Here is a 13,631-nt window from a genome sequence, read left to right as displayed (position 1 = left end):
GAGTAACCTGATGTCATGCGTCGTTCATGCAACCAAACAGTGTCTGTATTATGGGCCTATGGCCATTTTCTGAATAAACTGTCTGTCTGTCTGTTTGTCTGTCTGGAAAGAAGTAAATAGACCTGGAGTAGAACGTCTAATCAAAGATTAAATTTTGAAACAGAAGACGCATGGATATGAAAATACAAAATTAGTGAAAACGCATACAGACAAAACATCACTACGGGTAAAAGGCAGCTAGTGTATAATAAATGTCACCTTCAATATTCCCAAAGGCCAGAGGCTATAATAAACCTGAGAAGTTTCCATGCAAAAGTTCAAACAGATACTGAATTTCTCAACCTAAGTCCTTCTGTAAATTATCCATATAAATTTAAAACGTCTGGATAGCTGCCTAAATCGGACAGCATGGATATACTGGAAATATAAGCTGCAGTACATGATAATCCAGTACAGAGACGTAACATTTCCTCAGCTGATACCTCAAACTGCCGAGTTGTAATACCTCTCGTTCACACGTCTCTGTGTGTGTGTCTCTCTCTCTCACGTACTGATATATCTCTCTCTAGAGCCTCTCTGTATGTCTTTCACGTCTCCCTCTGTCTATTCCACGTCTCTGTGTCGCTCTCCGTCTCTCTCTCTCTCTGTCTGACTCTCTCTCTCCATGTCTATCCCACGTCACAGCGTCGCTCTCCGTCTCTCACTGAGTCTATCTCACGCCTTTGCGTCGATCTCAGTCTCTCTCTGTCTGCCTCTCTCTCCGTCTCTGCGTCGCGCTCCGTCTCTCTCTGTCTGTCAGTCTGTCTGTCTGTCTCTCTCTCTCACACACACCCTGTCTATCTCACATCTCTGTGTCGCTCTCCGTCTCTCTCTCTGTCTGTCAGTCTGTCTGTCTGTCTCTCTATGTCTGTCTCTCTCTCTCACACACACCCTGTCTATCTCACAACTCTGTGTCGCTCTCCGTCTGTCTCTCCCTTTGTCTATCTCATTTCTCTGTGTCGCTCTCCGTCACTCTCACACTCTCTCTCTCTCCCTTTTCTCTCTGTCACACTCTGGCTACCTCACGTCTCTGTGTCGCTCTCACGCCTCTCTCCATTGTGTCACTGCGTGTGTCTATCTAACGTCTCATTGTATGGCTCGCACTTCTCTGTGTAGCTCTCACGTGGCCCTCACGTGGCCTCGCGTCTCTCTCTCTCTCACCCCTCTCTATGTCGCTGTGACGACTCTCTGTATCGTTCCCACCCCTGTTATAAACGCCTCACCTCACACAATGTAGGCTATCTATAACTATCAATACAATTCACAGACAGACAAGGCTGTTTACAACCTGGCGTGTCTCAGTGAATGGCATCCATTCATATATACATTTAGGCAAACAGGAAAAGCCAGTTAGGTAATGCTCGACAAGTAACATCACAGATCTGTGTCTACCTAACACGTTGGCAAGTACAGAAGTTAGGATAGTTCCAGTAATGAAGGGAATCAGAAGATATGGGGTTCTACCTCTCCTTGCCTGTATTGCTTTACTTTTAGCCGAAATTCTGCAGATTTTGTCATTTGCTGCTCCATTCTGGGCTTGGGATTCCTCTGCGTCCTTTGGGTTGTGGCGACGGCTGTCGTGTTTGAGAGGATCTCATGACGGATGTATCCAGTTTAACTACCCATGGCACCTGAGAGGTGAGTAGGCCTCAATATGATGAATGTTACGTAGAGGTGGGTAGGCTCAGGTTGTGCAACTATCACAATATGATGAATATTACGTACGTAGAGGTGAGTAGGCTCGGGTTGACCAACTAGGCTCAGGTTGAGCACCTGTCACAATATGATGAATGTTACGTGGAGGTGAGTAGGCTCAGGTTTAGCACCTGTCACAATATGATGAATGTTACGTGGAGGTGAGTAGGCTCAGGTTGAGCACCTGTCACAATATGATGAATGTTACGAAGAGGTGAGTAGGCTCAGGTTGAGCAACTATCACAATATGATGAATATTACGTACGTAGAGGTGAGTAGGCTCGGGTTGAGCAACTAGGCTAAGTTTTAGCACCTGTCACAATATGATAAATGTTACGAAGAGGTGAGTATGATCAGGTTTAGCACCTGTCACAATATGATGAATGTTACGAAGAGGTGAGTAGGCTCAGGTTGAGCAACTGTCACAATATGATGAATGTTACGAAGAGGTGAGTAGGCTCGGGTTGAGCAACTGTCACAATATGATGAATGTTACGTAGAGGCGAGTAGGCTCAGGTTGAGCAACTATCACAATATGATGAATATTACGTACGTAGAGGTGAGTAGGCTCGGGTTGACCAACTAGGCTCAGGTTTAGCACCTGTCACAATATGATGAATGTTACGAAGAGGTGAGTAGGCTCAGGTTTAGCACCTGTCACAATATGATGAATGTTACGTAGAGGCGAGTAGGCTCAGGTTGAGCAACTATCACAATATGATGAATATTACGTACGAAGAGGTGAGAAGGCTCAGGTTTAACAACTCTCAGAATATGAACAATATTACGTAGAGGTGAGTTGGCTCAGGTTTAGCAACTATCACAATATGATGAATGTTACATAGAGGTGAGTAGGTTCGGATTGAGCACCTGTCACGATATGATGAATGTTACGTAGAGTTGAGTAGGCTCAGGTTTAGCAACTATCACAATATGACGAATGTTACATAGAGGTGAGTAGGCTCGGATTGAGCAACTATCACAATATGATGAATGTTACGTAGAGTTGAGTAGGCTCAGGTTTAGCAACTATCACAATATGATGAATGTTTCGTAGTCTAACCGCGTTTAAACTTCAGAGTAAGTGAATGAGTAGGTGAGTAGTGTTTTAAGCCGCAGTTTGTATCATTCATATCACGACAGGGGTACATCGATAATTGGCTCCTTACGTTAAACCCGTGAGGGCATTGAACACGGGTCTTTGGCGTGACGAGCGGACACCTATCTACATGATTACCCTACCACTCCTCTTACTCTCCAAGTTTTGGCCATGGTTGCTGCATTTGTTCCGTCATCGTGTTGTACCGACATTATCACCATCCCGTGTTGAATAAGCTCTGATTCTACGCCTCCGAAATTATCACAATGCGCCACTAGCAATCACAATATACTTGCTAAGCGTATCACAGGAATGACATGCATATGTCATCTAACTATAAGGAATACTTAGCGTTTTAGCATGCATGACCTCAATCATACCTTACAGCGGTCTTTCAGATATATTCCACAATGGCCCTGTTGCCGTGCTCTGTCGATTCGGGTTATAATTGTCAGAAAAGACATATTGTGACAAATTGTATACGATAGGCCCCGCACAGGTCCTCACAATTTGAAAAGAATCGTGAAGTTATACAGAGTGGCGTCAATCTCCTTAGAATGTGTCAATACACGCCGTCTGTACAAGCTGTCTGTACACGCTGTCTGTACCGGCTGTACAATGAAACACATACCACTAAGACTCATTTCAAATGCGCATAATCTATTTATAAGGTTCATGTTTTATACACGAACTCAATCTGCACAGTGATATTCGCATTTGGCGTTTGGACAGTCATTTATCGTGAGATATTTCATGTTCCCAAACTTAAGGTATTATGATAACGTAGGACAATTAATGTTCCCAAACTTAAGGTATTACGACAACGTAGGATATTTCATGTTCCCAAACTAAAGGTATTATTATAACGTAAGATATTTCATGTTCCCAAACTAAACGTATTATTGTAACGTAGGATATTTCATGTTCCCAAACTAAAATTATTATGATAACGTAGTGTATTTCATGTTCCCAAACTTAAGGTATTATGATAACGTAGGATATTTTATGTTCCCAAACTTAAGGTATTATGATAACCTTAGATATTTCATGTTCCCAAACTTAAGGTATTATGATAACGTAGGATATTACATGTTCCCAAACTTATGGTATTATGATAACCTAAGATATTTCATGTTCCCAAGCTTAAGGTATTATGGTAAAGTAGGATATTTCATGTTCCCAAACTTAAGGTATTACGACAACGTAGGATATTGCATGTTCCCAAACTTAAGGTATTATGATAACGTAGGATATTTCATGTTCTCAAACTTATGGTATTATGATAACCTAAGATATTTCATGTTCCCAAGCTTAAGGTACTATGGTAACGTAGGATATTTCATGTTCCCAAACTCAAGGTATTACGACAACGTAGGATATTGCATGTTCCCAAACTTAAGGTATTATGATAACGTAGGATATTTCATGTTCCCAAACTTAAGGTATTATTATAACGTAAGATATTTCATGTTCCCAAACTTAAGGTATTATTGTAACGTTTGATATTTCATGTTCCCAAACTAAAATTATTATGATAACGCAGGGTATTTCATGTTCCCAAACGTAAGGCATTATGATAACGTAGGATATTCACGTTCCCAAACGTAAGGTATTATGATAACGTAGGATATTTTATGTTCCCAAACTTAAGGTATTATGATAACCTTAGATATTGCACGTGCCCAAACTTAAGGTATTATGATAACGTAGGATATTACATGTTCCCAAACTTATGGTATTATGATAACCTAAGATATTTCATGTTCCCAAGCTTAAGGTATTATGGTAAAGTAGGATATTTCATGTTCCCAAACTTAAGGTATTACGACAACGTAGGATATTTCATGTTCCCAAACTAAAATTATTATGATAACGTAGTGTATTTCATGTTCCCAAACTTAAGGTATTATGATAACGTAGGATATTTTATGTTCCCAAACTTAAGGTATTATGATAACCTTAGATATTTCATGTTCCCAAACTTAAGGTATTATGATAACGTAGGATATTACATGTTCCCAAACTTATGGTATTATGATAACCTAAGATATTTCATGTTCCCAAGCTTAAGGTATTATGGTAAAGTAGGATATTTCATGTTCCCAAACTTAAGGTATTACGACAACGTAGGATATTGCATGTTCCCAAACTTAAGGTATTATGATAACGTAGGATATTTCATGTTCCCAAACTTATGGTATTATGATAACCTAAGATATTTCATGTTCCCAAGCTTAAGGTACTATGGTAACGTAGGATATTTCATGTTCCCAAACTCAAGGTATTACGACAACGTAGGATATTGCATGTTCCCAAACTTAAGGTATTATGATAACGTAGGATATTTCATGTTCCCAAACTTAAGGTATTATTATAACGTAAGATATTTCATGTTCCCAAACTTAAGGTATTATTGTAACGTTTGATATTTCATGTTCCCAAACTAAAATTATTATGATAACGCAGGGTATTTCATGTTCCCAAACGTAAGGCATTATGATAACGTAGGATATTCACGTTCCCAAACGTAAGGTATTATGATAACGTAGGATATTTTATGTTCCCAAACTTAAGGTATTATGATAACCTTAGATATTGCACGTTCCCAAACTTAAGGTATTATGATAACGTAGCATATTTCATGTTCCCAAACTTAAGGTATTATGATAACGTAAGATATTTCATGTTCCCAAACTTAAGGTATTATGATAACCTAAGATATTGCACGTTCCCAAACTTAAGGTATTACGACAACATAGGATATTTCATGTTCCCAAACTTATGGTATCACGACAACGTAGGATCTTTCATGTTCCCAAAATTAAGGTATTACGACAACGTAGGATATTTCATGTTCCCAATCTTAAGGTATAATGGTAACGTAGGATATTTCATGTTCCTAAACTTCAGGTATTATGATAACGTAGGATATTTCATATTCCAAAACTTAAGGTATTATGATAACGCAGGAAATTGCACGTTCCCAAACTTAAGGTATTACAACAACGTAGGATATTTCATGTTCCCAAACGTAAGGTATCACGACAACGTAGTATATTTCATGTTCCCAAACTTAAGGTATTACGACAACATAGGATATTTCATGTTCCTAAACTTAAGGTATCACGACAACATAGGATATTTCATGTTCCTAAACTTCAGGTATAATGGTAACGTAGGATATTTCATGTCCCCAAACTTTGGTGAGTGGTTTTTTTGTGTGTTTTTTTGTTTTGTTATTTCATTTCGTCCGCCTGCTTTCTTCTTGGTTGAGGTTGGAGATGAGACGACATATGGACTGCCTAGCTACCGTTAAGACGTTATGACTCAGTTGAGTCTGTTGACTCAAGACACGAACGATAACATTACCGGGTGTTCTGGTTGTGGGTACGTCAGGGCCTACACACCAGGGTCCGAGACCCGTGAAGATCCGGGTGGAATAGGTCTTCACAACCCATGCTTGCCGTAAAAGGCGACTATGCTTGTCGTTAGAGGCGACTAACGAGATCGGGTGGTCAGGCTCGCTGACTTAGTTGATGCCTGTCATCGATCCCAATTGCGTGGATCGATGCTCATGATGTCAATCACTGGATTGTCTGGTCCAGACTCGATTATTTACAGACCCCCGTCATAGAGCTGGAATATTGCTGAGTGGGGCGTTAAACAACAACCAACCACCCAACCAGGGTTCGAATCTCCCTGAGTAAGTGAAGGAAGCCACTCCCTTGTGTTCCGCGTGATGTCATTCCCCTGAAACCTAACTCACTAACCGTCTGCTGTTGTCAGTTGAAGCTCTTTTCGCCTGTGACATTTCCAGCAATAACTATATATACTCACATACACTGTTCCCATGTCTCCCACATCCAGGTCTTGATGGAGGAAGCGTGTGGCGGTCATGCAACGCCAACATCAAAAATGAAGTTTTCTGTGCACCATTTCGTAAGTGTAAAATATTCCAATAGAATACAAAGCTTTGTTCGCTATATCAGAGCTTAAAGCTCTTGTCTAATTATAGTGACACTTACTGATTGTTATCATCATACTACATCATTGAGTAGTAGAAGTAGTAGTGGTAGTAGTAGTAGTAGTAGTACATGTAACAGTCGAAGTACATATAGTAGTGGTAGTAGTGGTGGTGGTGGTGGTAGTAGTCGTAGTAGCGGTAGTAGTAGTAGTAGCAGTAGTATTAGCAGTGGTAGTGGTAGTAGTAGTAGTAGTAGTAGTAGTAGTAGTAGTAGTAGTACATGTAGCAGTCGAAGTACATATAGTAGTGGTAGTAGTGGTGGTGGTGGTGGTAGAAGTAGTGGTAGCGGTAGTAGTAGTAGTAGTAGTAGTAGTAGTGGTAGTAGTAGTAGTAGTAGTAGTAGTAGTAGTAGTAGTAGTAGTAGTAGTAGTAGTGGTGGTGGTGGTAGTGGTAGTGGTAGTGGTAGTAGTAGAAGTTGTAGTAGTACATGTAGCAGTCGAAGTACATATAGTAGAAGAAGTAGTAGTATTGGTTGTAGTAGTGGTGGTGGTGGTGGTAGTAGTAGTAGTAGTAGTAGTAGTAGTAGTGGTTGAAGTAGTAGTAGTAGTAGTAGTATTACATGTAGTAGTAGTAGTAGTAGTGGTAGTGGTAGTAGTAGTAGTTGTAGTAGCAGTAGTAGTAGTTGATGGAGCAAAGAAGGTTTGGGTGATCCTGGCACAGTCAGGCTGGTTAGGCTCATCATCAGGTCGGGGTTCTTGTCTAGTCAAACCCACCCAGAACTTTTCGGAGAATGTGAAGACTCCCCAACACTGCAGCCTTCTGCATTACCCAGATTGTCAGAAGGGCTGTATTCCCGGTAGCAAACAATGTCAGTCAACAGATTGGGAGGCACCAAACCTAAGGCACCGAGAACAATGGGGAGTCGGACAACTTGGAACTTGGGATGCAAGCGTGACATTTTGAAAGCGAGGTCCGCATATTTGCCATGTTTCTCCTGAATCTTTAAATTTCACTCAGTGACCACTTTTCAATATGTATCGGGGTGTAATAACAAGTTTATCGGATCGCATCGAAAACAGTATCTGTTTAATTACAAACATATTACAGAACGAGTATCCCTTCTGCACAACATCCCCACCATCAAGTCTGCCTCATTGGAACGCTTAATTATATGGGGACAACTCTTTGACTATCAGCAAGAATGTCTTTGAACAACAAGGTTAGAACTAAATTTTTCATCATGCATTCCAGATTGGCTGAACAATGTCCGAGGCTTGGAGAGCGTGGCCATTATATGCGCGGCCATCCCGCTTGTCGTGATGCCCGTCTACGTCTACGTGTCTATGGGCCTCTACCATAGATGTTTTCTCATCACCATGGCCGTCTTCACGCTTGTTGCCGGTGAGTAGACATGAACACGTTATTCACGGTAAATAGTTCACCGCATTACTATTGTCATTGAGCAGTATTACCGTCCATACACTTCTTCAGGTGGTAAATCTCTACTCAGATGTCCTAGATACATATGTCATGAACAGATATATTTGTATGCAGCTTTAAAACATAAATAAGTGTTGTTTGGTGTGTGTGGTGTGGTGTGTGTGTACGCGCGTGTGCGCGTGTGTGGTGTGTGTGGGTGTGGTATGTGTGTGGTATGTGTGTGATGTGTGGGTGTGGTGTGTGGGTGTAGTGTGTGGGTGTGGTATGTGTGTGGTGGGTGTGTAGTGTGTGGTCTGGTGTGTGTGCGCGCGTGTGTGGTGTGTGTGTGTGTGGTATTTGTGTGGTGCGGGTGTGGTGTGTGTGTGTGTGTGGTATGTGTGTGGTGTGGTGTGTGTGTGCGTGTGATATGTGTGTGGTGTGGTGTGTGTGTGTGTGGTGTGGTGTGTGTGTGGTATGTGTGTGATGTGTGGGTGTGGTGTGTGGGTGTGTTGTGTGGGTGTAGTGTGTGGGTGTGGTATGTGTGTGGTGGGTGTGTGGTGTGGTGTGTGTGTGCGCGCGTGTGCGCGTGTGTGGTGTGTGTGGGTGTGGTATGTGTGTGGTATGTGTGTGATGTGTGGGTGTGGTGTGTGGGTGTGGTGTGTGGGTGTAGTGTGTGGGTGTGGTATGTGTGTGGTGGGTGTGTAGTGTGTGGTGTGGTGTGTGTGCGCGCGTGTGTGGTGTGTGTGTGTGTGTGTGGTATTTGTGTGGTGCGGGTGTGGTGTGTGTGTGTGGTATGTGTGTGGTGTGGTGTGTGTGTGCGTGTGATATGTGTGTGGTGTGGTGTGTGTGTGTGTGTGTGTGGTGTGGTGTATGTGTGGTATGTGTGTGGTGTGTGTGTGTGTGTGTGTGTGGTGTGGTGTGTGTGTGGTATGGGTGTGGTGTGGGTGTGGTGTGTGGTGTGTGTGGTGTGGTGTGGTGTGTGTGTGTGATATGTGTGTGGTGTGTGTGATGTGGTGTGTGGTGTGGTGTGGTGTGGTGTGGTGTGGTGTGGTGTGTGTGTGTGTGTGTGTGTGTGTGTGGTGTGTGTGCGTGTGCGTGCGTCCGGTGTGTGGTGTGTGAGTGTGGTGTGTGTGTGTGGTATGTGTGTAGTGTGGTCGTGGTGTGTGTGTGCGTGTGCGTGTGTTGTGCGTGTGGTGTGTGGTGTGTGTGCGTGTGGTGTGTGTACGTGTACGACGTTTGTGTGGCGTTTGTGTGTGCGTGGTGTGTATACGTGTTCGTGTGTGTGTGTGTGTGTGGTGTATATGTGTGTGATTGATGTGTGTGTACGGGGTGTACGTGTTCGTGTGTGTGGTGTGCGTGTGTGAATGGTGTGTGTGTGTCATTTTAACATCGCACTTCGCAATGATCTGGCTGCATGACGGCTGCATGAAATAATCAGGACCAAAACATTTAGTCATTGAAATTGTGAGCCGCGCGGTCATCGGGCGCACGCAATCAAGTCAAGGAGTCGGGCTAGTCGATCCATTAACTTAAATACTGTTTAAAATGACGTTAATCTAAACCCATGCACCCTCTCATGAAGAAAGTGTCTTATGAAAGTTCGGTATTATTTGATTAAATACTAATACGCATATTGCCGTTTCAGCGTTATGCAACATTGTGGGTGTTATCGTCTATGGTGTGGCTATTGGCGCACGACTGGAGTGGACGGTTGGTTGGTGTCTCTTTGTCTGCGTTATCGGAGGTGTCTTCGACATAGTAGGTTTCATAATTCTGCTCATCGCAACTTTCGTGAAACCAAAGATTCCCCCTCAGACGTTTCAACGAGCCACCAGCCTCTACGTCAACCGCGACACCAACAAACTTTACGCCATGGAAGGCGATGAGAGTGGTCGTATCGACATCGATGTTTCGGAATATGGTGGCCGTACCAACATGGGCTACACTGACCATGGCAATGCTCCGACACACGGCGGCCATACCAACATGGGCTACACCGTCCATGGCAATGCTCCGACACACGGCGGCCATACCAACATGGGCTACACCGTCTATGGCAATGCTCCGACACACGGCGGCCATACCAACATGGGCTACACCGACCATGGCAATGCTCCGACACACGGCGGCCATACCAACATGGAATATGTCTACCGAGGCAATGTTTCGGAAAATGGCGACCTTAGCATTCCGGGTGATGCTTAGCAAAATGCGATCTATTGTTATTTCTGTGATCCTGTTTATGCCTTCACGGTACTGTTACCCAGGTATCTGAGAATTTTTTTCTTACCTGCACTAACTCCTGAAATTACCGTAAAATACTATATAAGTTCAAGTTTGTTTATTAGCAACAAAAAAGAAATAAAGTGACTTTGGTCAATCTCAAGATATTATAGAGAAATGAAACCAAGAACATTTGTTCAATGAATACGGCAGAATATTCGTGATGCAGGTCCATGCACACGTGTAGTTCATTCAGAGAGTAGAATTATTGTACATACCAAGCATGCATGAAGCTTTAATGTATATTATACTCTAATGTCATACACTTCATATTTCAATATTATATTATAATGTCAATTAGATTGCAAGTTTACATTTTCATTCTTATTAAAAAATATTTAATGTCTACCGCTTTTTGTATTGCCAAGTATCTCGAACACTTGGTTTCAAATGGCGGTTAATACGTCATGGATGCCCGTGGCAGAATGTTAAAGCTGTGATGTGTATGATAATGTTTATATTTTTTGGAGAAATGACAAGTACTTTACTAACGACTTTGATATATTATATTTTGACTTACTCACATACAAACTGCGCAAACAGAATATGTATCAAGAATAACACCAATCCTGCGCCTGTTCTGGGTTCTGATCCGTTGCCCGCACATGAGGAAATAATTGGGAATATAGCCTCGGATAGCATCCTTGTAAGAAATTGGTAATTACAAAAAATAATTTTTACTTACAGACGGAGTTTTATTTTTTTTTCCGGCGCAGCGGCTTGAGATATAAAATATTAACAAAGATTATTATGCTGATTGTCAGATTGATTTTGATGACTGACATAGTCATTCATTTTTATATTACACAACAACGAAATCCTCCACTGAAATATTCCGCGGACAACTTTAAGTAGTTTTATCAACGTTGTTGTACATATTTGGTGTATTGTTACATGTCCCCGGGTGAATATGTGCATACTGTCATTGCATTGATATGTTTGAGGCTGGTGAATAGTTTTAACATACTTCGAACAGTTTGTAAAGTATCTATTTACAAGACATTAAACGCATAGAAACATATACCTGTACATCTCCCTTTCCTTAACATGCAATTGAAGTGAACATTTCATGGACCATGTATGTTGTAATAACGATTAGTAACCAGAACTCATATGTTTATTTGTTTGTTTGCTTGTTTGTTTGTTTGTCAACAATATTCCAGATATTCCAGAGTCTGGACAAGACAATGGTGTGATTGACTTTGTGGGTATCGATCTACGATGGCATGCATAAATAAAAAGCGCAGTAAAGTTCTTACTCTCATGCACAATATAGTAATGATTAAATAAGTGGAGTAAGATTAAACACAGTTTTAATTTAATTGGCTAACTGAATATTATGGCCTGATGAGACTCGTACGTGGTACGAGTTGAAAGCGCTAGCCAATTTAAACTGTGTTCAATCTTACTCCACTTTATTATATATATATAGATATAGATATAGATATAGATATAGATATAGATATATCCAGTCAGCATTCTTTGTGACCACATCGAAGAAATCTACTCAACACAACTAAGAACGAGAAAGAAGCTCCATTGAAATCCTACAATAACAGGAATATTGCTGCATCCAGCAAATGTACCACCAAAGAATTGTCTCAAAGATAAACCATGATCCTTAATGCAATGACGGAAGGGTTTTCTCTACATTCACATAAGGTATTTTAGACAAATGGAATTAACAACGTATTGATTCTCAAAAAACAAAGGATTTGCTTGAAGTTTTTTGCAATCTCTTAACAGAACAAAGTTCAATTGTATCAAAACATCATATTTTTCAACTTTGTTCACCACTATCCCACAAGCGGCGTAGAACCATACTCACTCACTCACTCACTCACTAATGGTCAAAGCGTTCGATTCCCAACATGGGCAGCCAATGCCTGGTGTCGCCCGCCGTGATATTGCTTGAATATTGCTAAAAGCGGCGTAAAACAATACTCACTCACTCACCCACTCACTCACATCAGTTACAGATGGGTGAAATAGTTTCGTTTGACGTAGAAACATGCTGAGAAAGAAATATGGCAAGAAATTCATCTTTCGAAAGTTTAATGAAGGACTGTTTGCCGAACTGTGTATTCAATGTGTACTTAGCGTAGCCGGAGGCTGACATGAAAACCCCGTCCCTGATATATGGGCCAGATACTGAACCATGTATATTTGCATGTGCCAGCGACATTTTCAGGAAGATATGACTAAAACACTACGAAACATCTACAGACAAATACGTACACAATGGGCGATTAAAATACATTGTTGAAGGTCTTAAGTCAGTGAAACTTTCGATCTTCGTTTTATTACATGCTATTTACCCCCGAAGATTTTTCATTGTTTTATCTTGAGTAGGCCAGTATCATACCTTTACTTACCAAGTTTTTGTTATCCTTGTCATTCGTCACAACACTCATATATTTTCAAACCTAGCGAGTTAGTAATTTCCTGGAAGTAATCACAAACACGTCATCAGATTGCCTTCAAAATGACATTCAGGTAGACTTTGGGATTCTACTTGTTGAGGAACGTGACTATTCTCAGGAGATACTATTTGAAGGACCGAACGAAAACAGGTAAAGAATATTCCAACATGTCGGACATGACTTCCGTCCAGCCATTAACCGTCTTGTTAATTCCTTTCCATTTGAGCGTCAGATAAACATTGATGCATGACAAGCATTGTGTTCGTCCTCCTACTTTTACTGTATTAGTTCAGGGCAAGACTACTCCATATTATGAACACACAATGCCATTTAGAAATTGGCACCAGAGTGAGGCACCTAATCGCCAGCACACAAAGTCAGCGATCTAACCACTCAGCCACCGAGGCTTCCTCACTCAACCCCAAAACTCAACGCGAGGACTCAACCCAAAAATGTGTATTTTACTCAGAAAGTGTTATCCCAAGTATAACATTTGTTATAATCTATATTACACAACAGTGGGGGCAGAAAACTTGATTTCTACTGCACATGTTATTTTCTATGTTCAAAGAGTCATGCGTGTTACGCTTTCGTTTCGATCCAATTGTGTTGGATGGAAGTGTTGATCCACAAACCTGTCAGCAATACTGAATATAAAACCAACAAAAACAATTCCATAATCATAAGAAATCTCTCCTAAAAACTGAAT

At 41.3% G+C, this 13,631-nt stretch overlaps 1 protein-coding gene across 3 annotated transcripts; it reads left to right on the top strand.

Annotated features, from left to right (window-relative positions):
• The first annotated feature begins 1,333 nt into the window (after window positions 1-1,333).
• On the top strand, window positions 1,334-11,185 carry LOC125376742. 3 transcript variants are annotated; one of them, XM_048388518.1, is made up of 5 exons: window positions 1,338-1,677; window positions 6,701-6,772; window positions 8,049-8,198; window positions 9,862-10,304; window positions 10,356-11,185. In XM_048388518.1, the coding sequence occupies exons 1-5, from the start codon at window positions 1,473-1,475 to the stop codon at window positions 10,419-10,421; spliced, it is 936 nt and encodes a 311-aa protein (XP_048244475.1). In that variant the 5' UTR covers window positions 1,338-1,472; the 3' UTR covers window positions 10,422-11,185. The 3 variants fall into 3 exon arrangements, with proteins under 3 accessions (XP_048244476.1, XP_048244475.1, XP_048244474.1); XM_048388517.1 differs by having other exon boundaries at window positions 1,344-1,677; window positions 9,862-11,185; XM_048388519.1 differs by lacking the exon at window positions 6,701-6,772 and having other exon boundaries at window positions 1,334-1,677; window positions 9,862-11,185.
• The last annotated feature ends 2,446 nt before the right edge of the window (window positions 11,186-13,631 follow it).

Source organism: Haliotis rufescens, unplaced genomic scaffold (genome assembly GCF_023055435.1).
Source record: "Haliotis rufescens isolate VD_foot unplaced genomic scaffold, xgHalRufe1.0.p SCAF_72, whole genome shotgun sequence".
NCBI classification, from domain to species: domain Eukaryota; kingdom Metazoa; phylum Mollusca; class Gastropoda; order Lepetellida; family Haliotidae; genus Haliotis; species Haliotis rufescens.
Note: the sequence above shows the minus strand (reverse complement) of the source record. Positions and strands in the feature narration are given on the sequence as shown.

Coding starts and splice junctions, on each gene's coding strand:
- LOC125376742 (XM_048388517.1), top strand. CDS start 1,473: ATGAAGGGAATCAGAAGATATGGGGTTCTACCTCTCCTTGCCTGTATT. Junction 6,773..8,048: donor AGTTTTCTGTGCACCATTTC/GTAAGTGTAAAA, acceptor CATGCATTCCAG/ATTGGCTGAACAATGTCCGA. Junction 8,199..9,861: donor CGTCTTCACGCTTGTTGCCG/GTGAGTAGACAT, acceptor TTGCCGTTTCAG/CGTTATGCAACATTGTGGGT.